Consider the following 26,819-nt stretch of genomic DNA (forward strand, 5'->3'; position numbering starts at 1 on the left):
ATGTTCTTTGTATCCCACGTCTCTTGTAGGGCAATGATGTCTACGGTCCCTATAGATTCCCTCCAAATAGGATCATCGACTCCATACCCGCTGGTTGACTGTTTGGGCTAGTTACTGAATCCCTACCTTTGCCTAGCTCATGGACAACGGGGACTGTTTCCCTGGTGTCCACACTTAAGACCCCGGTCTCCGGGACCATATTTGCGGGTGAGACGGGGTTGGTCCTATTTCCTTTATCATATCCTAGCACTTTGCCCGCCTGTTGTCAATCCACCCGACCCAGGTCGGACAGGCAGTCATACTGATACACTCTTATTCTGAGGGAGCAAAGTTGTCATGTTTATGGTTGTCAGAAGCTAATCCCTTCTTGTCTATCCAGGGAAGTTAAACTCCTTGTTTATTCGAGAAAGTTTCTAGTGACCTCTGAGCTAGCTGGCAAAACTAATTAAGTCTAATATAGTCAGTAGAGACCTAGTCGACCTCAGTCCTACGTCTACACTGCTGTTTATATTATTCCAATGCGCAGAGCCTATTGGGAATATAGGAACTACACTACAATATAGATTGTTTTTTCTCTACTGTGCACTCATGGGTGATGTTGACATCGCCCCGCATAGTAGGGTGCCCGTCCACAATCATTTGCAAGCGTTTGGGATACCCTTGGAAGGCATGGCGGTACTTTTTGTGGTGAGTGCTGAGGCAGCATACCCATTTGAGCGTTTCTACTCATGGGTTACATTTCCCGCCGTGAATGCAGACAGTGGTACGTTTCATGTTTACACTCCCTCTGCCATGCCTAAAGAGCTCCAAGAAGAACTGCAGAGCACTCGAGAAAACCTGGCGCACAGACCCAACACCGGACAACATGACTGCCCTCAAGCTCGCCACCCGAAAACACCACCAGCTGATCCGCGCCACCAAGAAAACTGCATTCAAGGAACGACTGGACAACAACGCACACAACAGCAAGGAACTCTTCAACATCGTGAAAGAGCTCTCCAACCCCAACGCCGGAAACAACGACATCACCCCTTCGCAAGACCTCTGCAACTCCCTCGCCTCCTACTTCCACAACAAGATCGCGGACATACACAACAGCTTCAGCACTCAACCGACGCACGCCACGACCGAACCACCGCCCCCCACCACCACCCTCCGCGCCTGGACCCCGATCAGCACCGAAGACACCATCCGCACGACGAACTCCATCCACTCCGGATCTCCGACAGACCCCTGCCCGCACCACGTCTTCAACAAGGCCGACACTGTCATCGCACCCCACCTGCGGGACATCATCAACACCTCCTTCGACATCGCCACCTTCCCGGAGAGCTGGAAGCACGCCGAACTCAGCGCTCTACTCAAGAAACCATCAGCAGACCCTACTGACCTCAAGAATTACCGCCCCATCTCGCTGCTCCCGTTTCCGGCCAAAGTCATCGAGAAGACCGTCAACAAGCAACTGGCCGCCTTCCTCGAGACGAACGGCTCCCTCGACCTCTCGCAGTCTGGCTTCCGGGCCAACCACAGCACCGAGACCGCCCTGATCGCAGCCACAGACGACATCCGAGCCCTGCTCGACAACGGAGAAACAGCGGCCCTCATCCTCCTGGACCTCTCCGCGGCCTTCGACACTGTCTGCCACAGCACCCTAGTTCAGCGCCTCAGCAACGTCGGAATCCAGGAGAAGGCACTGGAGTGGATCACCTCCTTCCTCACCGGAAGGACACAGAGAGTCCGCCTCCCCCCGTTCAGATCGGAGGCCACCAAAGTCATCTGCGGCGTCCCTCAAGGCTCCTCGCTCAGCCCAACACTCTTCAACGTCTACATGAGCCCCCTCGCAGCCATCGCACGCCAGCACAACCTGAACATCATCTCCTACGCCGACGACACCCAGCTGATCCTCTCCCTCACCAACGACCCCGCCACCGCCAGAGCCAACCTGCACGAAGGGATGACAGAAGTAGCCAAATGGATGTCGAACAGCCGCCTGAAACTGAACTCAGACAAGACGGAAGTCCTCATCCTGGGATCCTCACCCTCCGCCTGGGACGACTCCTGGTGGCCCCCCGCCCTGGGCAGCGCACCCAAACCAACTGACCACGCACGTAACCTGGGCTTCATCCTGGACTCCTCCCTCTCCATGACCAGACAAGTCAACGCCGTCTCCTCGTCGTGCTTCCACATCCTGCGAATGCTACGCAAGATCTTCCGATGGATCCCCCACCGAGACCAGGAAGACGGTCACACAGGCCCTCGTCACCAGCCGTCTGGACTACGGCAACTCCCTCTACGCCGGAACCACCGCCAAACTCCAGAAGAGACTCCAGCGGATCCAGAACACCTCAGCACGACTCATCCTGGACATCCCCCGCCGCAGCCACATCTCCGGACACGAGAGACCTGCACTGGCTCCCGGTCAACAAGAGAATCACCTTCCGGCTCCTCACCCACGCACACAAAGCCTTACACAACCAAGGACCAGGATACCTCAACAGCCGCCTCAACTTCTACGCTCCCACGCGCCAGCTTCGATCGACCAGCCACGCCCTCGCCGCCGTCCCCCGCATCCGAAGAGCCACCACAGGAGGAAGGTCCTTCTCCTACCTGGCCGCCAAGACTTGGAACTCCCTTCCGGCCCACCTCCGCCTGACCCAGGACCACCTCGCCTTCAGGAAGCAGCTCAAGACCTGGCTATTCGAGCAGTAGCGGACCCCCCCCCCCCCCAGCGCTTTGAGACCCTCCGGGTGAGTAGTGCGCTATGCAAATGCTCTGATTGATTGATTGAATGTATATACACCATATAGTACAAAGGAAATTCCAATTACAGCTTGGCAGCATCTAGTTTGGTTTAATAGCGCCCTTCCCCCATCGCTAACAGCGGTTCAGTTGGGTCCCTTGTCTATTCCTGGGGCTACTTGGCCGGTTTTGGCACGGTTCACACCGCATCTGCGTTATCTGACAGTCACTATAGCTGAGTTACGTATACTCTATGCCTCCATCGTCGGAATGCATCGGGCTTTAGTGCAATACGTTTCCCGCAATATCCAGGTGGGGGCACTTGGTGCTGTGGCACATCCAGTTGGACCGGTCAGGATAAAAATTAGTCCCGTCATGGTTAATTCGGTTATGGGCAAGCGCCCCCAAGATCAGAATGATATGCCCTTTTGGCTTGCTGAGAAATTTGACCAACTGGAAGCAGTATTTCCTAATACGACTTCTGTTGAGAAACACAGGATTCTGACCATTAGTTTTCAGGAAGACTTAGTACCAGAGGTAACAGATTGTGAGACATGGCGTGAAGTATTTACAGCAGTCTACGCTAAGTGCTTCGGCACACCGTCCATGGGTGTCCTGCCCTCTGTGATCAAGCGTGTCCAAGATCAACACGGTCCAAAGGCGGCTGTTGCATTGGGAATGAAACTTGTAGGAGTGTCTGACGTAGTTTCCAATAGCGTCCTTGCTAATATCAAGGGAGATGCGGTAAACTTCCAGGTGTCTAATGCTTTGAGCGAGGTCCCAGATGCCGATAGACCCCGGCAGTTACCGAAAATCATCAAGGAGGCTTATAAGACCATTGGCTGCAATAGGTTGGGTGCTAAGCCTTTTGCTAAAGTAGCAGCTTAACCGCAAACTCAGACGACCAAGTCTAATAAAGACAACCGTCCAGTTTTTCCTAAACAGAGTTGGAAATCTAAGTAACGGGAAGCAGAAACAGGAGTCGCGTCCTGCGTCACCGATACCAGTGTCTTCTGATCGCACATATGATTCTCCGCGTCCGCGTGAGTATTAAGTCGCCTGATCAATTTCAGTTTCCTGATCAACGTTCTCCTCGTTCTTTACAGGAAACATCGGTCTCACAAACCGGTGGAGGAGAACGCAGCAGAGGCCGGTGTGCCCCACAAGGACGTGAGCAGCTCCGCCAGACAAATGGTAAAGGGAAGCAGGACGACTTTGAACATCAACGCCCTCAGTTTCAGAAAAATAAGGTTGCTGTGTTAACCGCAAGCTATGCCACAAATAGTGAGAACACAGCTTCGGAACCTGACATGGGCGCTAACACTGCTCGACAGCGCAGCGGAGGTTACAGTAGTGCGGCAAGCTGTAGAACCAGCTGACACTAGAGTGGTCCCCCAGACCGACTATATGAGATAGTCCTTTTAATTGAAGGTGACATGCAGCGTAAAATATAAGGGATTTTTTGGGAAAATCTTACCTCCACGTATGACATTTTGTTAGTGAAGGCGGACTGACCCCCACATTTCATTCTGGCTGCACCGAGAGGGGAGGAGGTAATCCTCCCTAGTTTCGCACACGCTGTGCCGAAAGAGCAGGTGCTAAATTTAGCATTAGAGTGGGCTAAGGTGCATGCACCGGCTCTGTACCATACTCAAAGTGGATGGGACAATCTTTCGCCCAGACATAAGATTCCATTGCGGTCTATGCCACAGCCACAACCCCAATATCCCATGCGGGGTGAAGCGAAAGCTCCAGTTGCAGAAATCCTTGGACAATTGGAATATCAAGGTGTAATTGAACATGTGTGTCACCGATGAATAATCCTCTTATCACTATAACAAAATCTGATCGTACCGCTTGGTATTGGATTACCGGCACTTGAACTATCATAGTCGGACCTGCGTGGTACAGAATACTCACAGTTCCGCCCTTGTGGATAGTCTAGTGAGAAAACGGTTTAAGACCACACTTGACATAGCCAATGGCTTTTTTAGCTATAACCTCTCCTCTATTAGTCAATGGACAGCGTTTACTTCCAGCGGCAAACAATATCAGTTCAAAAGATTAGCCATGGGCTACAAAAAAAGCCCGGGCGTCTTTGCCACTTGCATTGTCTCTCTTTTGGAGGGACTCGACCCTGATGCGTGCTCGTATGTGGATGATATTTATCTCAAAACGACTAATTATGGCCGCATCTGGGTCGCATTGACCGAATCATTTGTATGTTTGCGGACTTCGGTTACAAATTTAACTTTGCAAAATCGCACATTGTAGAATACACAGTGTTGTTCCAGGGCTATGAGCTCAACATTGAAGGTCTGGCAAGAAAAAGGGGGGGCACTTTCCTACACCAAACATCTCTGGTTTCAGTGAAGCCCTCATATAGCTGAGGAACTCATTTTTAACAGTCTCCAGCACATGTATTTATATTGGCTTAATGGTTTGTAGGAAGCTGGCACTGTATATACTATACCAAAGTATGGGAATAGTGTGCAGAGAGTCCAGTGGAACCCCAAAGTTAGGCAGTGGTAAAAAAGGTAAAAGTAGATAATACCTTACTCTCTATTTATGGTAGTGTGGGCTAGATGTAAGGTTTTATCAGAGGGTACTGCTAAGCATTTATTGTACACACTCAAGCAAGAAATGAAGTCACACACTCAAGGACAGAACTTAGATCAATTAGTATAAAAATACTATTTAGTTATATTTATTTCCCAGAACCAAGCAAGCCTGGCACTGGTAAGTGTACATGGTACTTTTCAAGGCAGGTTGAATAATACAAGCAAGCTGAATGAAAATGACTGCTACAGGTTTGTAAATAGTTTGAATACAGTTGAAATTTTGATTACTTTGCAGATTACTTTATAGATTACTTTTTCTACTCTGTGTGATATGCCTAGATATCACACTGGGACATTTCCCAGAGAAAAGGTAAGTAAAGCTGTTTTGTATATTTTGTAGTTTCTTAAGAGTTCCATACAAACAGACTCCACACTTGAAACAATTTTCAAGAAAACCAGTCAATGCAATCCTATGGGAGGAAATGGAGTTATTGGTTTACAGATAGGTACTTGGTTGTGGCATTTGGGTTTCTGGGGTTAGAAGAACAATTGTTACTTACCTGTCAACAGGTGGTTCCTCCAGTATTGGTGTCTTTCATAGATTCACATGCTTGAATATTCCCCGTCGTCGAAGTGGGAGTCCCACGGTAAATAAAATAGCAAAAATGCTAAATATATATAAACATAATACCAGAAAAAGAAAGGAAATACAACTGAAATCCTCTAAAAACGATTCCTACATAGGAATGCAAGGCAAAGAGAAAAAACTATTTGTAACACATTAGTGTCATTCTGTTAGTCCAAACTGCAGCCAATCAGGCACCAGCACCCTCTAGAACCTTCTCCTCAGAAGCTCAAGCCCTCAGATTTTCGTAGCACAAAGTAACCAAGAGTGTATGAGGAGAAGAGAGCCTCTGAGAGGAGGAGGGTGGGTCGCATGTGAATCTATGAAAGACACCAATACTGGAGAACCACCTGTTTACAGGTAAGTAACAATTGTTCTTCTCCAGTATTAGGGGTGTCTTTCATAGATTCACATGCTTGAATAGAATAGAAAGCAGTAACCTCCTAGAACTGAGATTGCCAGGCATAAGAAGAATGCAAGACAGTACTAATAATAATAATACAGTCATATAAACATATCATAGCAATCACAGAAAACATAAAGGAGGAGGGAACAGAGGCTCACCTTACTGAAAAAGATGGCGAAGCACTGCCTGTCCCACTGCGGTATCCGCTTCATTGATGGCATCCAAACAGTAATGTTTGGTGAAAGTGTGCCTGCTGGACCATGTCGCTGCACGGCAGATCTGATGAAGTGGCACACCAGCAAACAAGGCGGTGGATGAAGACATCGCCCTCGTAGAATGAGCCCTCACTGAGGACTGCAATGGTTTGCCCGCTTGTTGGTGGCAGAAGGCAATGGCTGAGGAAAGCCACCGGGCAATAGACGGTTTTGAAACTGGATGTCCCTCCGCAGTCGTCCGTAGGCAATGAACAGTTGGTCGGACTTGCGGAAGGGGGCAGTTCTGTCAATGTAAAATTTAAGACATCGCTTGATGTCCAGAGAATGTAAGCGCTGCTCCGCCGGAGATTTTGGGTCCGGAAAGAAAGTCTTGAGGAACACAGGCTCATTCAAATGAAAATCCGTAGGCACTTTAGGTAGGAAAGAAGGGTTGGTACGAAGTGCCACTCCGTTAGGTTTGAACTGTAGATAAGGCGGTTTAACAGTAAACGCGTGAAGGTCGCTCACGCGACGAGATGAGGTCAAAGCCAGAAGCAGTGCAACCTTCCAGGTGATGAATTTAATATCCGCCCTATGGATAGGCTCAAATGGTGACTTCATAAGTTGGGACAGTACCACATTGAGGTGCCAAGCTGGAGGAGGGCGACGCACAGGTGGGAACTTGCGGAAGAGCCCTTTGAAGAATTGGCGTATAACGCGTGATGAACAGAGGGATGAAGAGCCATCATGTCGGAATCGAGATATTGCAGCTAAGAAAAACTCTCAGTGTAGCATGAGAGAGTACCGATTGAGCGAGGCTCAAAAAGAATGGAAGGAGCTGCTCAGGAGTGGAATGGATGGGATGGATATTGTCCGTAGCGCACCAATGACAGAAACGCTTCCATTTAAGTTTGTAAGTCTTGATGGTAGACGGAGCTCTGGCATGAGCTAAGATGTCTCTGCACTCCTGGGATATGTTCAAGCCAGCGAACTCAAGGTGCTCAGGTTCCATGCCCACAATTGTAGTGTTGAGGGATCCAGATGACACACCAAGCCCTTGTCCATAGTTAGAAGGTCCGGATGAGGACGTAGAGGAATGGGCTTGCACTGGGACATTAGAAGCAGTTCCGAAAACCATGCCTGTCTGGGCCAACGAGGTGCGATCAACAGGATGTGGCAGGGCTGCCTCCGCATCTTCCACAGTACCCGCGGTATTAATGGGAGCGGTGGAAAAGCGTAAGCGAATAGATCGCACCAGTTGATCAAAAGGGCATTCCCGCAGGACCCTGGGTGGGGATGCCAACTTGCATAAGACGGGCATCTCCGATTCTCCGGTGTTGCAAAGAGATCGAGATCTGGGTGACCCCATTGGCGGAATACAAGATCTAGAGTCGGTTGGTTTAGTTCCCATTCGTGTATTGAGGAAGTGGACCTGCTCAGAGAGTCCGCCAGGAGGTTGGACACACCCGGAAGGTGGACAGCTGTTAAGGTGATGTGATGGCGAAGAGCCCAATCCCAGATCGACTGGGCCAAGCAGGACAGAGGTGGAGACCTGGTCCCCCCTTGCTTGTTCACGTAGTGCATACTGGTGGTGCTGTCTGTTTGAATTAGCACGGACTCCCCGTGAACAACTGGGAGGAAGAACTTGAGCGCTAGGAAAATCGCCATCAATTCTAGCCTGTTGATAAGCCACGTGCGCTGCGTCGGCGACCACTTGCCCTTGATGGAGAGACCCTGGAGATGAGCGCCCCACCCCTCTAAGGAGGCGTCCGTCGTCAGCGTAAGGTCTGGAGCATGATCGAGGAAGGACACACCCATTTTCAGATTTGCGGGCTGCGCCCACCAAAACAGGCTCCTTTTCATGCGAGCTGTGACGGCAACTAGGTCGTTGAAGGATCCGGAGACCTGACGCCACTGTAAGTCCAGTTCTTCCTGAATAGGACGGGTGCGCAGCCTGCAATTTGGGATCAGTGCGATACACGATGAAGCCATTCCCAAGAACGATTTTAACGTCCGAACAGAAACGGACTGTTTTCGTCGAATGAGTGAGACCAGACGAAGGATCTTCAGACGCCGCTCTTCCGAGACAAACGCTTTTGAGAGCTGCGTGTCTAGGATCGCTCCCAGGAAGGATCTGGTCTGCAGAGGTGCAAACTGACTTCTCGATGTTGATGGTCAACCCCAGAGAGCGAAACACTTGCTGGCAAAGGTGCGTGTCCCGACCCAGCTGATGGTGGCATTGAGATTTGAGAAGGCAGTCGTCTAAATAGGGAAAGATCTGAACTCCTTGTAGACGCAGGTGAGCCACCACCAAGGCCAGTACCTTCGTGAACACACGAGGAGCTGAGCGTAGTCCGAAGGGTAGAACTTTGAACTGAAAATGCATTGGTCCCACTTTGAAACGCAGGTACTGGCAATGCTGTGTGGTTATCGGAACATGAAAGTATGTGTGTCTTGAAGATCTATGGTGGTCATAAAATCCTCGCTGGATAAAAGACGCAGGACTTCCAGTAGCGTCAGCATACGGAATGTTTGAGACTTCAGGAATTGGTTGAGAGCCCTCAAATCCAGAATGGGTCGCCAATCTCTGTTCTTCTTGAGTATGAGGAAGAATCGAGAGTAAAAACCTCTCCCTCTTTGATGTTTCGGGACCACTTCGACTGCAACCTTTAACACAAGAAGACAGACCTGATGGTAAAGCTCCTCGAGATGTGAAGGAGGTGGGCCACGAGGTGGAGTGCAAGGAGGAATCTCTGTAAACTCCAGGGTATGACCCCGTTTGACAATGTCCAAAACCCAGCGGTCCGAGGTGATCGAGGACCACTGGGAATAAAACAGAGAGATTCGTCCTCCAACACTTTGAGAGTGGCAAAAGTCATTGGCGTTTCTGATTGGCGCCACGATAGGACGACTTTTCTCTGTATGACTTGGAGGGTTGTTGTCGAGATTGCTGAGTGGGCGTGTAACGTTGGCCGCTCTGATTGTAGGAGCGGTAGTGTTGCCCACCTCGAAAGTTGGAAGAAGTGCCGCGTCCGCGTGCACCTCGAAAGGACTGCTTCTGAAATTGCAGTGTGCCCAAGGACTTCGCCGTATCAGTGTCCTTCTTGATGGACTCAAGGGCATCATCGATATGGGATCCGAATAACAATTCCCCATCATATGGCATATCCAGTATTTTGGCTTGGACTTCCTGCCAGAAGGAGGTGGACTTCAGCCAGCCTTGTCGGCGGAGAGCCGCTGCACTGGCAAGGAGGCGGAAACCTGTGTTAGCAATATCGACCGCACAGTCGATAATTTCTTCCGACGCCCTTTGTCCATCGCGGAGAATCTGTTGTGCGACAGCTTTGGAAGCATCAGGGATGAGTGCCATGTAATCTGCAATGTCCGACCACATCTGCCGGTCATAACGTCCCAAGATGGCTAAGGCATTGGAGGCCCGGACAGATGTTGAAGCCATCGTTGAGAACTTGCGGCCAATTGCATCTAAGCGTCGACCCTCTCTATCCGGAGGGGCTGTGATTTGGGACGCTGGATTCCGTGCTCTACGCTGTGTGGCCTGAGTCACGACAGAGTCCGGTTTGGGATGAGAAGTCAGGCAAGCTGGAGAACCAGTAGGGGCCTTGTACCTCTTTTCAAGGCGCGGAATCTGAGCAGGTAAGGAGTTTGGAGTACCCATTAGTTTAATGCCCTCTTTCCAAACAAAATCAATCATAGGGATTGTGTGTACCTGCCTATAAGGTTTATCTTTAAAATAATAAAGAAAACAATCCTCCTCACGTTGTGATTGTGGAAGTTTGAAACGCTGAGCAGCTTTATCCATTAAAAGGTGGAAACTGGCAATGTCTACTGGTGGCGACTCACTGAAGGTACCAGGTTGAGGAGAGGGCATCTGCGCCCGATAATCATCCCATTCGGCCATATCCTGGTCACCTGCCTCATCATCCGTATTGTCTGGGACTTCACCTTCCTCCCGTTCTGCGATCAGCTCCTCATCATCCGCATCCCGCGGGTATACAGTGGTATGGATGCTAATTGTTCTATGCACCTGAGACGAAGGCGCAGGTGGTACGATAGGCGGCAATTAAGGTGGAGGTAGTACCACAGGAGCGGGAGATTGCGCAGGTGTAATCTGCGGTGTTGCAGGAAAACGGCGGTTATAATCGTCCACCATATGTTGGAGATGAGAAATTAAGGTCAGAGGAATAGTGGCGACAGGAGCTTGAGTAAAATGCTCCTCTTGTTGAAAATTGGGGTCATCACCATCGTCAGAGTCTGTGTCCTGACATTTAATTATTAGATCAGAGGGACTATGTGCTGTCCCAAACGTGTCCTCTTCATGCTCCGAGTCTGTATCATGCTCAGATGTAGTTGCGAACATCGGAGAAGGTGGTTGAGGCTCTGGATCAGAAATCTGTTGGCAGGGTACTGTAGTGCGAGGATTTGAAGATTTAGAGGTCTTCATTGGCAGTAACGGCATAGATGCGAACGACATCAGTGCGGCCGTCGCTGGAGACGTCGACGAGGCTGATTTAGCTGTTGTCAATGGTAACTTAGAAGAAACCTTCGTCGACGAGGTGGTCGTCGACGGGGTCACTGTCGACGGGCGAGCCACTTTAGATGAAGTCGTCGACGGGGTCGGCGTCGACGGGGCCGTCGTCGATGCTGGTACTGACTCCGTAGACGGAGTCTTCTTCGACGGGCCTGTCTTCGTCGACGATATCTTCTTCGGCGACGAGATCTTGGTCGAGGGCTTCTTTGCCGACGAGGCTTTAGTCGACGGCGACGATGACTTCGGGTCTTTCGTCGACGTCGAATCTCTCTTTTTCGTCGATGAGATAGGAATCGTCGACGGGACAGGCTTAGATGGCAATGAAACCCTCGTCGACGCAGACGACGAAACCGTCATCGACGAAGAGAATGCTGAAGTGGTAGTCAGCGTCGTCGTCGAAAATGCTGGCAATGCCGCTCTCGTCGTCGGAGCGCTCGACGACGCTCCCGTCGACGGCGGAACTTTAAGAGGTGTGAAAACACCTTGAGAGACAGCCAAAGACGCCGGAGAGCCAGGTCTCGTGGGCGTAGAGGTGGTAGGAGTGGCAGAAGACACCACAGGAGCCACAGACAAGGCTAATTTAGGCTTCTTGAGGAAAGGAGAAGGAACCTCTTGAGCACTACCACGCTTTGAGGCTGCTGAAGAGAAACCAGAATGTAAACTTTCAGCGTCGGACAGTACAGACTCCTTGTCCTTAAGACGTTGCAGCCAAAGGAGTAGACGGCCTTCCCTGTCCTTAAGAGTCTTGGTAGAAAAGGTTCTACAAAACTTGCAGCTGCCAGCCTCATAATCCGGGTACAAACAATAAATACACTTCTGGTGGGGGTCCTTTTCAAAAAGGCGCAGCTTCCCACAAGAAGAGCAGGGTCTAAATAAAGACTTCTTATTTGACATGTTGTAGAAAGTTCTGGAACTATAAGATAAGAGAAGAAAACTGAGCAGAGCTCAGGGAGACTCCCTTCACACGACGTGCGGTAGAAAATCTGAGGGCTTGAGCTTCTGAGGAGAAGGTTCTAGAGGGTGCTGGCGCCTGATTGGCTGCAGTTTGGACTAACATAATGACACTAATGTGTTACAAATAGTTTTTTCTCTTTGCCTTGCATTCCTATGTAGGAATCGTTTTTAGAGGATTTCAGTTGTATTTCCTTTCTTTTTCTGGTATTATGTTTATATATATTTATATATATTTAGCATTTTTGCTATTTTATTTACCGTGGGACTCCCACTTCGACGACGGGGAATATTCAAGCATGTGAATCTATGAAAGACACCCCTAATACTGGAGAACCAAGGTTCCCTCAGGGTCGAATGCTGAGGCCCAATGTTATTCAATGAGGGTGTAGGGGGCCTCCGATTGTTGGCTGCTCACGAGCAGGCCACAAAGGGTTGGAAGAAAGGCTCCTGGAATTAAGCTCAGGGCAAAGGGGGATCCAGATTAGAACACAAGGTGCACCCACAACAGGGGTGACCGGATGGCAGAGTGCAGATTTGGGTCGAGTGCCCTGTTGTTTTCAAAGGGAGTTGCCGGTTTTGGATTTTGGCTGCAGGCTTGGTCCAGGACGACTTCCAGGTGGAACAAACAGCACGCAGGTAAGTTGAAGGGCTCGGGAACGCAGGGGCCCCTTGGGTTCTCTTCACCAGGGCGCAGGGTGGTTGGATGGAGGGGTGTCTTGAGGTTGGATTTCACCTTACAAGGCAACTCACGGTTGGGGGGGGGTCTCCGTGCAGAGGCTGCAGGCGGGTCCAAGAGGGGTCAACCCATGGTGGACTCGGACTCTGGAGTGCTGGGGGACCTCGCTGGGATCAGTGAGCCACGTGGACTCAGTCCGTAGGCGTCTGGTGCAGTGGTGGTTCCAGGCATCGGTTTTCTTTGTCCTCAGCAGGCTCAGTTTGTCTTGGGTGTTTCTTTTGAACAGAGCTGCTGTTCACAGGAGATTCGGCAGTCAGTGCTCCCAGGGGTTCTGGAGGTCGCTGGCTGCAGGACACGGAGACTTTTGGCGCAGCATCTCTGGAAACTGCAGTAGGGCTGGTACGGCTGGGGCCAAGTCAGTTATTCTATGCAGTCTCCTCTGTTTGGCGCCTTCTTTAGTCATGCTTCTTAGGTTGCGGGATTCTGTCTTCTTGCTTCGGGATACCCCCTAAATACTGTATTTAGGGGGTGTTGTAGGGGTCTCAAGGTCAGTACCCAATGGGCTACTGAACTTAGGGTGACTACACCCCTTGGTCTGCTCACCCCACGTGGTGGAGTGGGCACAATTCCCAATCCGGATCCTGTGGGGTGGGGTTGGCAGACGTGGGCACACCTTCTGGGCAGTTCTAATTTTTCCCACCTGTCTTCCCACCGAAAAGGAGGGGAGACGGGAAGGGGCCTCCTCCTGATAGCAGGAGGGGCTGGGGGTCATATTACAAAGACGGCATGGCCTTTGAAGCTCCACTGCCACAGACGGCTCTTCCAAACCTTGGTGAGGTGTGAACACCTAAGCCGAGAAAAGGCTTTGTTTCTGGGCTCAGGGAGCAAAGGCTCCCACCCCAGGCGTCCACAGACATGTCTCGTGGTGGCAGGCTGGTGCTTACCAGTCAGGGAACCCACCAGAGGCTGGTGTTTTTTCAGGGGGCCCTCTGAGTGCATTGTATAATAAAACCCACACTGGCTTCAGTGTGGGTTTAGTATGCAGAGAGGTTTGATACCAAACTTCCCAGAATTCAGTAAAGCATTATGGTGCTGTGGGGTTCATAATTACAAACTCCCTGACCATATACTCTTTTACAGCTTTACTGCACTTACAATGTCCAAGAATGTACTTCGACACTGTAGGGGTTTACTGTACCCTCACCAGTGGTATAGTGTACCCAGCTAGAAAGAAGGGTGCCTTACCAATACCACAGGCAGTGGGTTGCAGGCATGGCACACAGCTATATGTGCCATGTCTATGCTTCACTTTTCTCTGCACCAAAACATGCAGCCTGCAATGGCAGCGTGTGTGTGTTAAGGTAAAGGACCTCTAAGGGTTGCACAATATGTGCTGCAGCCCTTAGCGGCCTTCCCTGGTCACAGTGCCCTTGGTACCCATTGTACCTTTTACAAGGGACTTACATATGGCCAGATAGTTGTCAATTTGGGGTACCAAGTTACAGTTTTGGGAAAGAACACAGGCCTTGGGAAACTGATTGGCAAGGACCCAGTGCACATCAAGTCAAAGTGCATCAGAAATCTAGCAAAAAAGTGTGTGGGGGGGGGGGGGGTTACTGAAACAGAAACCCAGCTTCCTACAACTATGTATTACTGGTTCGATGTGTTGTTCTGATGCAGACCCGCACTTCTAAATGCCGAAGGACACTATTCTGACTAAGCTAGCTGCACCAGAGTTCACCACCCAAGCTTCTTGTTCAACCATCTCTCCACTGGCGGCTCAACGGCCTGTGTTGTAAGGGGTTCATATGCAAGGAGCTGCATTTTTGCCTAGCAGGACAAGTCCACCTGGCCACTTCCTTTCGCCAACCAGAACTGCGGGTCTGCAACTGTTGGCCCACACACATTCCTGGGACATGGACTGATACACTAATAAAGGAAGTCTAATTACAGTTTCAGTATCTGCAACCATAAAGCCTCACAGATATGGCATATTTCCAAACCCATTGACCTGAGCGAGTCTGCAAAACCAGATGCTCTGCCCTACAGGAACTTGCAGCATCATCCCTCTAAATGATGAAACATTGCGAAATTTGGAAAAAAAATATACTCACTTTTTCAGAGAAGCCAAAATTTTCATTGAAATGCCACACTGAACCCAGTGTTTGATGGGTTTGGGGCATCCCTTTCCTTTGACCGTGATTCCTTCCAACTCAAGCCTGTAGGTATTCACCTCTGGGAAAAAAAAAATCAACATAACGGAACTGCTGAATTATACAAAATTTCATGAAATTATTCAATTGAGTTTGTTAGTCTTGATCATTAATGGCAGATCAAGCCCTACTTCATACAAGGAACAACAAAATGAAGTTATGAGCAAAAACTAAGTCAAACACATACTTAAGTAGGTAACCAATGGAAATGTACTCATGGAACCACTCCATTATATGGACTGTTTCTTTTCGTAAAGCTTGCATTCGACAATGCCACCTGATTTGAAACCTGATCCTCAGATTGTGATAAGTGAAGCTGGCAACCTTACAAAATATGAGATTTTAAGGGAACACGGTTCAGCGAATTACGAAGCAAGTTCTAGATATGTAGCATTATTTCTACCACAAAGTATTTTTTGTTAGAATTTATTTGATTCAAAGAAAAACAAAAAAAAAATCAAAAACATTCACTTAGTATGTTAGCAAAGTAAACATACATTTAAATATTCAACTATCATTTTAAAGGTTATGAATTAAACACAGCATATGTATTTACAATAAGTATGCAAACCTAGAAAAGCATTCAATGACCAAAGCCTCATTAAACTGACGACCACAAATAGATCTAGACATTTACACTTAAGGCAAGTAATGGATTTGGAAATTGTTTAATTAACCACTATTCTTGCAAGTAAGTGCATTCAGACATTACTGTTCTCAATGTTAACACTGCATGCATTAAAACATTTAGCTATAAGAAGATACAAACTAAAATTAAGAAATGCAGATCTGTTTTAGAAGTCAATTTAGAGAGGAAGTTCTCAAAATTGGTATAATGAGATGATGCGGTGATGAAAAGAATACAGATGTCACCCACTTCATCACGTTTTTCGGACTCCATGCATTATGTGATTTGGGGAAAATAGGGGCAACCTTTGAATGTCAAATCTGTGTACTATTAAACTATGCACAAAAGTGAAAACACAGTTTGTTTTTTAATCTTGTTGCAACAGAAACACAAAAATGATGAAATAGCAGTCAAGTTTCAGTTTAAAATATTTTTTTATTATTTTCAAATGAAAAGAAGAATATACAATAACTACCCACCAACATCCACTGGCCGGTGGTGATGCATGCTTTGCAGTTCAATGAATGTAGCATGGGGGGGGAGGTGTAAAGTAGACAAAGATAGAAAGGAGTCAAAAAGGGCAGAGTGTAGAATGGGGGGACGATACCAGTCTGGGCATGCCCCGACAAAAATGTGAGGAAATGCCATCCCAAGGAGCTCAATGTGGAACAGGGTCACCTGACCAGGTGAAGTGGAGTATCGAAAGTAGCATGGGAATGACAGTTCACAGTATTCCGTAGAGAGGTTTTTAAGGCAAGGTTGCCACATTTTATCAAATTAGAGGGAGGCGGAAATTGCAGTTACCTTTTTCATCCCCAATAGTTTCCATAGTTTATGCAGCCAGTCTAGGTGTGTGGGCATAACCTCAGTGCCCCACCTAGCAGGAAGAATCCGTTTAGCTGCCCCCTTGTGCCAAAGTAATTGATTTCCCTCTACACAAAGTCAATGGGTATGTGAGTGGATTAGGGAGACCTAGGAGGACATAGCTGGGAAATCAAGTGTATCGGTTTTAAAAAAGAGTGTTCACCGCTTCCAGGACCCCCTCCCAGAAAGATTCCAGTTTAGGGCATTGCCATAGCAAGTGCGTAAGGGCTCCCTTTTGGCACATTGAGGCCAACAGTTTTCGCTCTTGGTCGGGTCCCATGTGGCAACCTTGGCTGTGAAAAGATATAAGTAGTGGGCAATCTTCAGGAACATCATCTTACTAGTGGTGTTGTGGGCTGATGTCCAAAAGTGGTATATGATGTCATTCCACTCCCTGTCCGTAAAGGGGTGCCCGCATACCCCCTCTCATCTGGTCTCTGCGGTGGATTTCAAGGGGGTCTGAGGGATAAGAAGAAAGGCATATATGTCAGACAGAAGTTTCTTATTGGATGACCACATCTCAAAAGGCGTGAGCAACCGGCTGTCATGTGGAGGAAGCCAGGGCTGTGTCATCCAATGGGCGAACATTAGGTATTACTATAGCGCCGTGTTAGGGATGTTATAAGCCAACTGAAGCGTTGGAAAGTCCATAAGGCCATCTACCTCAAACAAGTCCCCTATTCACTTGCAGTTAGCCTCTTGCCAAGCCGCAAACACTGACCTTTTGGCAGCTTGCGGGAAGTCCAGGTTACCCATCGCGGGTGTTTGTGGGGACAGGGGCATAGATAGACCGTGTTTCAACTGTACTCTGTCCGAAACCCCAGCTGTGGCTCGCACCATTGGCAAAATACAAACACCTGCTGGCCTATGGGGCTTCGGAAGCCAGCGCACCTTCCAAATGTTAATACCCTCAACAGCCTGATCGATGAAACACAAATTTTTTTCTGTGTAAGGTCAGGACCATTCCACCATATAGCGCAGCTGTCCGGCTTGAAAATAGAAGTGCAAGTTTGAGACTCACAGTCCCCCAGCCGACAGTGGGGGATAAGCATCCAAGCATGCTTACCCTCTCAAATACAGCCCCAGATAAGGGATTGTAGCTTGTCTAAAATCCGAGGGGGGAGTGGGATTGGGGGTTAGGAGTCTAGCGAAGGGTTTAAATTTCATAAAGTATTTTGGGCAAAAGCATCATCTTGACTGCTATTCATCCTAACCAGGAAAGACAAGGGTTCTTGTTATGTTATGTTATTGGGGGTTTTATTGAGTGCTCAGCTACTCTGGCAGAGTGTCCCGGCGCTATCAGACCATAGACAGCATAACCCCCACAGGGAAGAGGGTTACTGAGAAAACAACCACGTTTTGAGCTCTTTCCTAAAGGACATTAAATTCTCACTCTTTCTTAACGAGAGTGGCAGGACATTCCAGGCCCGCGGCGCAAGGTATTTAAATCCGGGCACGCCTAATTACTGGGATCGTGGCCAGTGACAATGAAGCCGACCGTAAGGCTCTGGACGGGTGGTGAAAGCCAATTCTGTTCCTCCGATAGAGTGCACCGGTGCCATGGAGAGTCTTAAATGCGATGGTAAGGGCCTTGAACATAATGCGTTTCCGGATTGGCAGCCAATGAAGAGACTTCAACAGTCCTGCAGCATGGGATCTACGGCCGAGGCCAAAGATTGCCCGAGCAGCCGAGTTCTGCACTACCTGCAAGCGTGATAGCAGGTACTCAGGCAGGCCAAGATAGAGTACATTAGCGTAGTCCAGCCTTGATCCGACCAATGCTTGCACCGTGATTTTCCTGTGGGCAATAGAGAGGAGAGGAAGGAATTTCCTTCGCATTTTTAGTATCCCAAAACACTGTCCAACCAGACCCAGAATCTGTGGTTTGAATGAGAGACAATTGTCCACCTTGACTCCAAGATTCTTAGCCGCCATAGTGTCAGCAGTGGGGGGATACATACCTGCTGGCCACCAGGACTTCCAACCGGGGTCCGGAGGACAACCAAAGAAAAGGACCTCAGATTTGTCTGAGTTGCATTTCAGCTGATTAAGTTGAAACCAGGCAAACACCGCACCCAGACAGCACTTAATGCTCTCACCATCAAAGTCCGAGTTCCCTCTGCAGGTGAAGAGAAGCTGGGTGTTGTCGGCGTAAGAGACAATCTGGGCGCCAAATGACTCTGCCAGTGCCGCGAGAGGGGACATATAGATGTTAAAAAGAGTGGGGCTCAAAATCAACCCCTGGGGAACTCCCACCTCCAAAGGCGGCACTACGACAGAGTACGGAGGTCTCTGCCGTACGGAGGTTGTAAGGTCGGACCATGTGCTCGCTGGGAGGTCTCCATAATGGGTGGCTATGGCCGCAAGCGTGGAATTGATCTGCAGACTCAAGTATGATAGTCCATAGTCCAACCACCGAAAGCGAAACTGAGATAAGACAGGCCCTCACCAGGTCAGCAATAGTCAAATTAAGAATGGAAGATTTTCGTAAATTAGTCTTGAACCCAGATGCTCCAATAAATGAGGTCAATTCCGCCCTTACGGCCTCTAAGGTATTATCTGGGTCGGTGAGAGTCAAAAGGACATCATCCTTTTTTGTGTTCCCTACTACCCATTTGGAAGCCCGCAATTTGGGGATTTCCCCAGATCCGCTCCGCGAAGGGCTCCATGTAGAGCACAAAGAGAAGAGGTGATAGGTGTCAACCCTGTCTGGTCCCCCAGGTAATGGCAAATGGTGCAGACAATACTCCATTCACCCACACCCTGGATCCAGGAGCGGTGTAGCAGCAATGGACCCATTGGCGAAATTGTGGGCCGAAACCCATAACCTTTTTTGTGGTGACGGAAATCCTTACTAAACAGCTGATATCCGTGGGAAGCAGGCCTGGGCGTAAGACCACACTGCTGCAAAAAGCAAGACCTGAGGGATTCAGTTTGTGCCAGCTGTGAGGTAGTTCTCGGAAGAAACTCCCACAGGCCCACAACTGGACAACCCCAAATAGTTGGTCTGGATAGAATCTTTGTCCGATTGCTGATGTGGGACCCCTGTGCTGAATGAGAGCAGGCTTGCACTAGGAGAGTGGGGAGTGTGAATGTGTCCTACTCAGCACTGCCATAATTCGGGTGCAATGGAACCTATTATGCAGTGTGTAGGAAAGTGGCTTTGTATATACTCGACCAAAGTAAGGTACAGTGTGCACAGAGTCCACAGTCCCCAGAGGTTTGGCAGAGGTTAAAGCTAGATATAACCTTACTCTCTAAAGTGGTATCTTGGTCGAGCAGTAAGGCAGTATCAGAGGACAGTGTAAAGCATTTGTTGTACACACTCAGTCAGCAAATGGTCTCACACACTCAAGAACTGAACTCTAGGCCAATTGTTTTGTATCAAAATATATAGTTGTTTTATTTTAGAACCTTTACTTTTCAAATAGGCAATAGACTTTTTGATTACAATAGTTACAGTTGTTGCAATAGGCAACACAATTTCAAACACAATGCATCATTGAGCTAAATGGGAATTTCTAGATAAATGCAATTAGTTACTTTATACATTACTTTTCTAACCACAGGACTGGATTCTAGATTCGGTCCAGGGACATCTCCTGTAAACAGTTAAGTAAAAGCGTCTTGGTTACAGTAGTGATTTTTAAGGAATATTATTGTATTTTAAAAGTTGACACTTTTTTAGCTAGAATCACCAATGTTATCCTATAAGAGGAAATTCACTTAGCAGGTAAGTAATGTTATTGTTACTTTTTCTTACTCAGTGTTGGATCCTTGATCCAGCACTGGTGCATCTCCTGTAAACAGTTGAAAGAATGTGTTTAAGTCATATAGGCGATGTTTAAGGAATAGTTGTACTTTTTGGAAATCGACACTTAGAAACTTTTCTGGTAAAAATCAGACAATGGATTCCTATGGAAGGAAATTCAAGTTACTGGTAAGTACGGTCAGTGCTGGGCTAAAAGATGCAGCACTGGGTTCTCTCCTGATATCAGGTGAGTAAATCGGAATTCGCTGTTCAGCTGATTTGAGATGAATATTTTAAAGTTTCAAAACTCCACACTTAAAAGAATTTCCAAGTTAAACCAGTCAATGTTACCCTATGGAAGAAAAGTGAGTTATTGGCTTTTGGGCAAGTACTCGACTGGCAGAGTTAAGGTTCTGGGCATTGACTCTGGGGGTCACCCAGGTTCAGGTAGGTACAGTTGGTACACCATCAGCGGCACAGGGGCAACCGGGTACTTGGGTAGCTAGGCCCAATGGTATTCTATGAGAGGCAGGGGGCCTTTGGTTGGTGGATGCTGGCAAGCAGGCCACGCGGATGTGGGAGTTAGGCTTCCGGTCACTTGCTCAGGGCAAATGGGGAAGTAGATTAGGGGAAAGGCTGCACTGCCAGGGTCAATCAGGCAACTGGGTGCAGGGTGCTTTTGAGCCGTCGGGCGCTCAATGTTATTCAATGGAGAACTTGGAAGATGAACAAAGGCTGCAGGCTCGGGGACGGAGGTTCTTCAGGAGTGACCAACACTTCGAGGGGTAAGTGGGGATCTTGGAGGATAGGTAGGCTCCCCGAAGTTGGGCACAGGGGGCTTTGGGGCGTCAGGTGTCTTGACGTCGGGAAATCTTACCCTCTGATGGTCACGGTTGGAGGGGTCCCTGGTTGTGAGGCTGCAGGCGTCGTCTGGGTCATCGATGAGGGTCCTTGGGCACTGGATTTCAGGTCACAATCGTTGGGGGGAACGTCCTCAGGGTCTTTGTCCACTCAGGCACGGGCCGGGCTCAGCGGGTGCAGAGTGTGCTGGATTCGCGGTTCCTGGCTGGCACCAGGGGTGTTGCTTTTTCAGCAGAACCACTGCTCGTGGGAGTCCCAGTCTTGGTAGAGTCTCAAGGCAGTCGGGTCCTTCCGGGTTTGTGAGGTTGCTGAACACTGAATGTGCCGGAGTTTCGCAGGAGCAGGTTCAAGGATCAACAGGCCGGTAGGGCTGGGGCCAAGTCAGTTTGTGCCGTACTCTTGTGAGCAGCTACACGGCAGGTCTTCTGGTTTCTTGATCTTCTTGCTTGTTTCAAATCTGGATCTGAGGAAGGAATGTTCAGGATGACCCTAAATACCAAAGTTAGGGGCGTTACAGGTAGGGTGAGGGCAGGGACCAATGGGTCCCAGTCTTCGGGTAAGTACACCCTCCTATCCTGCTCCTCTCTTGTGGGAGGGGGGCAGGAGCCTATCTCTGGTTGGGCAGTGCTCCCCATCCTCAAGATGGCGAGAGCCTGGAGATGTGCTTCACCTCACCGTTGGCAGAGGCTGGCACACCCCTTTTCCTTCCTTGGGGTTTTCCAACAGTCTTCCTGCCAGAGTGGGGGTCAGAACTGGTGGGGGCCAGTTGCGTAGTACAGAAAGTAGCCTGGAAAAGCTCACATAGGCGGCATGCCTTTGAAGCTTCCCCTGCCCATCCTGGGGGGAGAAGACCAAGCACCTCGCCCAGGACGTGCACTGCTGCAGGCCCAGGAGAGCGGATGGCTCTCTACCCAGGGGTCCAGCAACATGTCTGCTGTGTGGCAGCCTAGGCCACCTCTCAGACCAGACGTGGATTGTAGGTTAGGTTCAGGGAGCAACTTTAAGTTGCCCTCTGTAGTGCAGTTGGCATTAAATCCCACACTGGCATCAGTGTGGGTTTAATGTGCTGATAAACTGGATATCAAACTTCTCAGTCTTCAGTGTAGCCATCATGGTGCTGTAGAGTTCATAATGACGACCTCCCAGCACCATATACTCTTAATGGCATCACTGCACTTACAGTGCCCAGGAATGGCCCTGGGTCCTGTAGGGGCACAGGGCTCATGCACCGGTGCCCACACCACTGGCATAGTGCACTCAGCTAGAGGGGTGACTGATGTATGCCAGGGCAGTGTGTTTGTGAGCATGGCACACAGGATGTGTGCCATGTCAACTCTTTGATTAGTTCTGTACCAAGACACTCGGCCTGCAAAGGCAGTGTGTGGGTGTCAGAGTACAGGGCCCCTAAGGGTGGCACAATAAGTGCTGCAGCCCTTAGGGGTCTTCTCTGGTCACAATGCCCTGGGTACCTAGGGTACCATTTATCAGGGGCTGACATGTGGCCAGAGATGCCAATTGGGTTTAGGCTTTAGTAAAGGTTTTAGGGAAAGAACACAGGCTACCTCATTGGGAGGGACCCAGGGCACACCAAGGAAAAGTGCATCAGTTATCAGGCAAAAAGTGAGGGGGGTTACTGCAACAGAAACCCACTTCCTTACACAGTGCGATTGTCTTGCTTCTATCATTCTTTAAAGAGAGAAGGTGACCGTATCTGTGAGGAATCGAGTTAGGCTTGATAAAGGATGTGAAACATGACTGCGACCTGGTGTTATGTTATTTTGATTTGTATAGCGCACAAATCACCTGAGGTGAATCCAGGCGCTTCGGCAAGGTGTGTAGTCCCAACGAGCTTAAATGAAGAGCCAGGTCTTCAGCTGCTAATGGAACCCAAAAAGTGAGGAGGAGACTGATGGGTTGAGGGAGTTCGTTCCATAGCTTGGATGCAATGTAGGAGAAAAAGCGACCTCTAATTTGGCTTTTGCAGATGCATTGAGTGCGTGAGAGTGTGGCAGAGCGTAGGTGTCTGGTGAGTTGGGGAAAGTATATGCGGCTGTTTGGGTAGTCTGGTCCTGTTTTGTGTAGGGCTTTATAAATGTTAGTGAGAAGTTTGACTTGGCTGCGCTTATGAATGGGGAGCCAGTGAAGCTTCCTGAGATGCGATGTGATGTGGATGCGGCAAAGGAAGTCGAGTAGGAGTCTTGCAGTTGTGTTCCAGATGGTCTGAGGTTGTTTGCAGATTTCGGCATGTAGAGTGTTGCCATAGTCAGAAACCCCCCAGGATATAGCAGCATAAAAGTGCAAATTTTGCGGCACAAAAATGTAAATTTAGCGGCATTATTGCGGCACTTTATTTTACTCTTAATCATTCCTTTTCAGCCCTAAATCAATGGAACCTGTTCAAGCATAGTATTCCTCTTTGAAATAGGCATGTTTAAAGTTTCTGTAACTCTACGGAAGCACAGCTCCAATCTACTAACCTACTAACCTTGTGGGAGGGGGCGTATTTCTCCCTGGGATTTTCTAGCACCCATGAGTGCACCCCTGCAGGGGCACCACTTTCACCGCTCCCTGGGTGCAGTCGCACAGCTCCCGTTTGCTCCATGGGTGCAGTCAAACAGCCCCCATTTGCTCCCTGGGTGCAGTCACAAAGACCCCCATCGCTCCCTGGGTGCAGAGGTACAGCCTCCTCTTGTGTTGCGTGCACTGACTCCCTTTTATGGGTAGTGCTGACAGGGCAGACATCTCGCAATAATCATCCTTCAGAACCAGGTTCCCCAGTTCCAAATTCAGTAGCTCTGACCATGGTGTTGCATGCTCTCCCCCACTAAACACCATACCGCCCACTGAGAGAAACTCTCATTGCCTCAACTATAACCCAATTGTGCCCGCTATAAAAACACCTGGATGCGGCTCAATTTATATTACGTACTAAAAAAAGAGCAATATGCTGCCTACAAAAAAAAGTAACATCATTATGTAAAAAGAAAATACTCATAAGGAATACAAAATTAAGTAAAGCATGTGAAATGAAAGCAGGAAAAACATGGTTACTTTAACGTTTTTACAATCACTATTCAGAAATAAGTGAGTGCTTTTGCCTGAAAAGTTAGGGACATGACTACAGGGCACGGAATGGACCCATTTCAATGTCCATTGCTTATATCCTTACATAATGTAAGCAGTATAGTAAAAAGACCAATTCCCTGGACACCGAGACGCAGTACACATTTTGTTTTCTAATCCACGTGTTGCAGTGCCTCCAGTACTGGTGCACTAGTTCCCTGCCCCGGGAAAAAAACGCTATTCAAAGAAAGACAAGTAAACAAAAGTACAGCTTCACTGGCAAACTCTGTAGAGTGGCGCAAATGTGTTTGGGTATGAGTAAAATCAATCTGCCCACTTTGCTATCACTCTGTGTGGCTTTAGTTATTTTTTATGTTTTGAACCTTTTATTACCACAGCTACACTTTGGAACATTGCTTTCATTGGGCCGGTACTGTCCAGTACGAAGAACCCGGCACTTTTTTATATTGAGAGAGAGAGAGTACGAAAACAAGTTACTTACCTGTAACTTTGGTTCCCCAGTATTGGTAACTTTCATAGATTCCCAAGCTTTGTATCATTCCCCGTCGTCGGAATGGGAGCCTCGGTAAATAAAAATATATCATAACCATAGGTACAAAAGAGAAAATCAGGCCTAGGCCTCATCTCATTTTGTAGCATATCACCCTCTTTGTGTAAAAGAGCCCAAACTTTCTGCAGGAACCAATCAGAACAGCCTCACCCCATAGAACCTTCCTGAGAGAGCCTCAGATTTTCGTAGCCATTGTGCAAACAGCCACTATCTCTGTAAAAAGGCCGAGCTTTCCCAGGGGAGGAGGGTGGGCGCATGGGAATCTATGAAAGTCACCAATACTGGAGAACCAAAGTTACAGGTAAGTATCTTGTTTTCTTACCCCAGTATTGGAACTTCCATAGATTCCCATGTTTTGTATCGGAGTAGCTAGCAGTAAGCCATAAAAAAAACACATTTTGTTACATGAATCATATGATATGACAACAGAGCTATGCTCCTAGGAAACAAACCATAAAATGCTACCATAAAAAGAACACGATAGCTGAAACAAAATGTGAGATACAGGAAGGAAGGATTGTAGGGAAAGCTCACCTCTTATTGAAAAAGATTCTGGAGGACTGCTTGTCCCACAGCAGCGTCATCCTTCACTGTAGACTCTAGGCAGTAGTGTCTTGTGAAGGTATGTGTACTGCTCCACGTTGCTGCCCTGCAGATGTCCTTTATAGGGACTCCAGAAAATAGAGCCACCGAAGATGCCACTGATCTTGTAGAATGTGCTCGGACTTTCCTTTCAAGTGGGTTGCCCGCTCCTTGATGGCAGAACTGAATAGCACTGGAGATCCAGCGGGAAATGCTGGCCTTGGTTAGCGGAAATCCCTTCCGCGGGGCGCTGTAAGACACGAACAGTTGTGAGGATTTCCTAAAAGATTTTGTGCGCTCTAAATAGAACTTTAAACACCGTTGAACGTCCAAAGAATGCAATGATCTCTCTGCTGGAGAAGTAGGTCGCGGAAAGAATGACTTTAAAATTAATGGTTCACTCAGATGGAATTCCGACGTTACCTTTGGGATGAACCTTGGATTTGTTCGAAGGATCAGGACATCCTGCTTGAACTGAAGGAAAGGTTCCACTATGGACAGCGCCTGAAGCTCACTAACCCTCCTGGCAGATGTCAATGCCAACAGAAGAGTTTCCAAGATAGGAATTTAAGGTCCGTTTTGTGGATGGGTTCAAACGGAGCTTTCATTAGTAGAGCTAACACCAAATTAAGCTGCCAAATGGGCGGCGGAGGACGAACTGGAGGATACATCCGAACCAGGCCTTTTAAGAACTGCTTGACAATCCTAGCGGACCAAAGAGAAGGACCTGAAGATGTCCGAATGAATCTTGAGATGGCCGCCAGATGAACTTTTACAGAGGAATGAGCCAATCCAGATTTAGCCAGCAACAGGAAGTATGGTAAAACCTGATGTGGAGCTGAAGTATAAGGGTGAAGATGTTGTGTCCGACACCATATGCAGAATCTTTTCCATTTTGCTTTATACGTCTTGTTCGTACTTGGAGCCTGAGACAAGACGTCCATACACTCCTTGGGGAGGTTCAGATCTCGGAACTCCCTGTATTCAGGAGCCACGCTGCCAAGTGAAGCGAGCTCGGGTCCAGATGGAGTACTTGACCCTGAGACCTCGACAACAGGGAAGGAATCTGCCGCAGGCGAATGGGAGGATCCTGAGAGAGCAAGAGGAGCTCCGTGTACCAAAACTGCCGGGGCCACGCTGGTGCAATCAAGATCATTCTGCACGGTTCCACCTTGATCTTCCCGATTAAACTCGGGATTAAAGGTATCGGAGGAAAAGCGTAAAAGAATGCGCCGTACCAGGCAATCGAAAGCGCGTTCCCCAAGGACCCCGGATGGTGATCCCTGCTTGCATAGAACCAGCATTTGTTATTCTCCGGAGTCGCAAACAGGTCTATGCTCGGGGTCCCGAGATTGAAAACACCTCCTCCAGAATGGTTTGGTCTAACTCCCATTCGTGGTTGATTGATTTCTGACGACTTAGCGCATCCGCTCTTACATTGAGCGAACCTGCAAGGTGTTCTGCAGTCAGAGCAATCTTGTGAAGAATCGCCCGATCCCAAATTAGTTGAGCTTCTTTGGATAGAGTCTCAGATCTTGTTCCCCCCTGCTTGTTGATATAGTGCATGGCCGTCGTGTTGTCC

General features: G+C 48.6%; 1 protein-coding gene across 2 annotated transcripts in view; it reads right to left on the minus strand.

Moving 5' to 3' along the window:
* DDX46 (DEAD-box helicase 46) overlaps window positions 1-26,819 on the minus strand; it is a 1,223,843-nt gene that overhangs the window by 745,899 nt on the left and 451,125 nt on the right. For both annotated transcript variants that reach the window (XM_078653270.1, XM_078653271.1), the window contains exon 9: window positions 14,819-14,939. In XM_078653270.1, the coding sequence (XP_078509396.1) occupies window positions 14,819-14,939 (121 nt within the window). The remainder of the gene's footprint in view (window positions 1-14,818; window positions 14,940-26,819) is intronic.

Source organism: Lissotriton helveticus, chromosome 7 (genome assembly GCF_964261635.1).
Source record: "Lissotriton helveticus chromosome 7, aLisHel1.1, whole genome shotgun sequence".
Classification (NCBI taxonomy): Eukaryota; Metazoa; Chordata; class Amphibia; order Caudata; family Salamandridae; genus Lissotriton; species Lissotriton helveticus.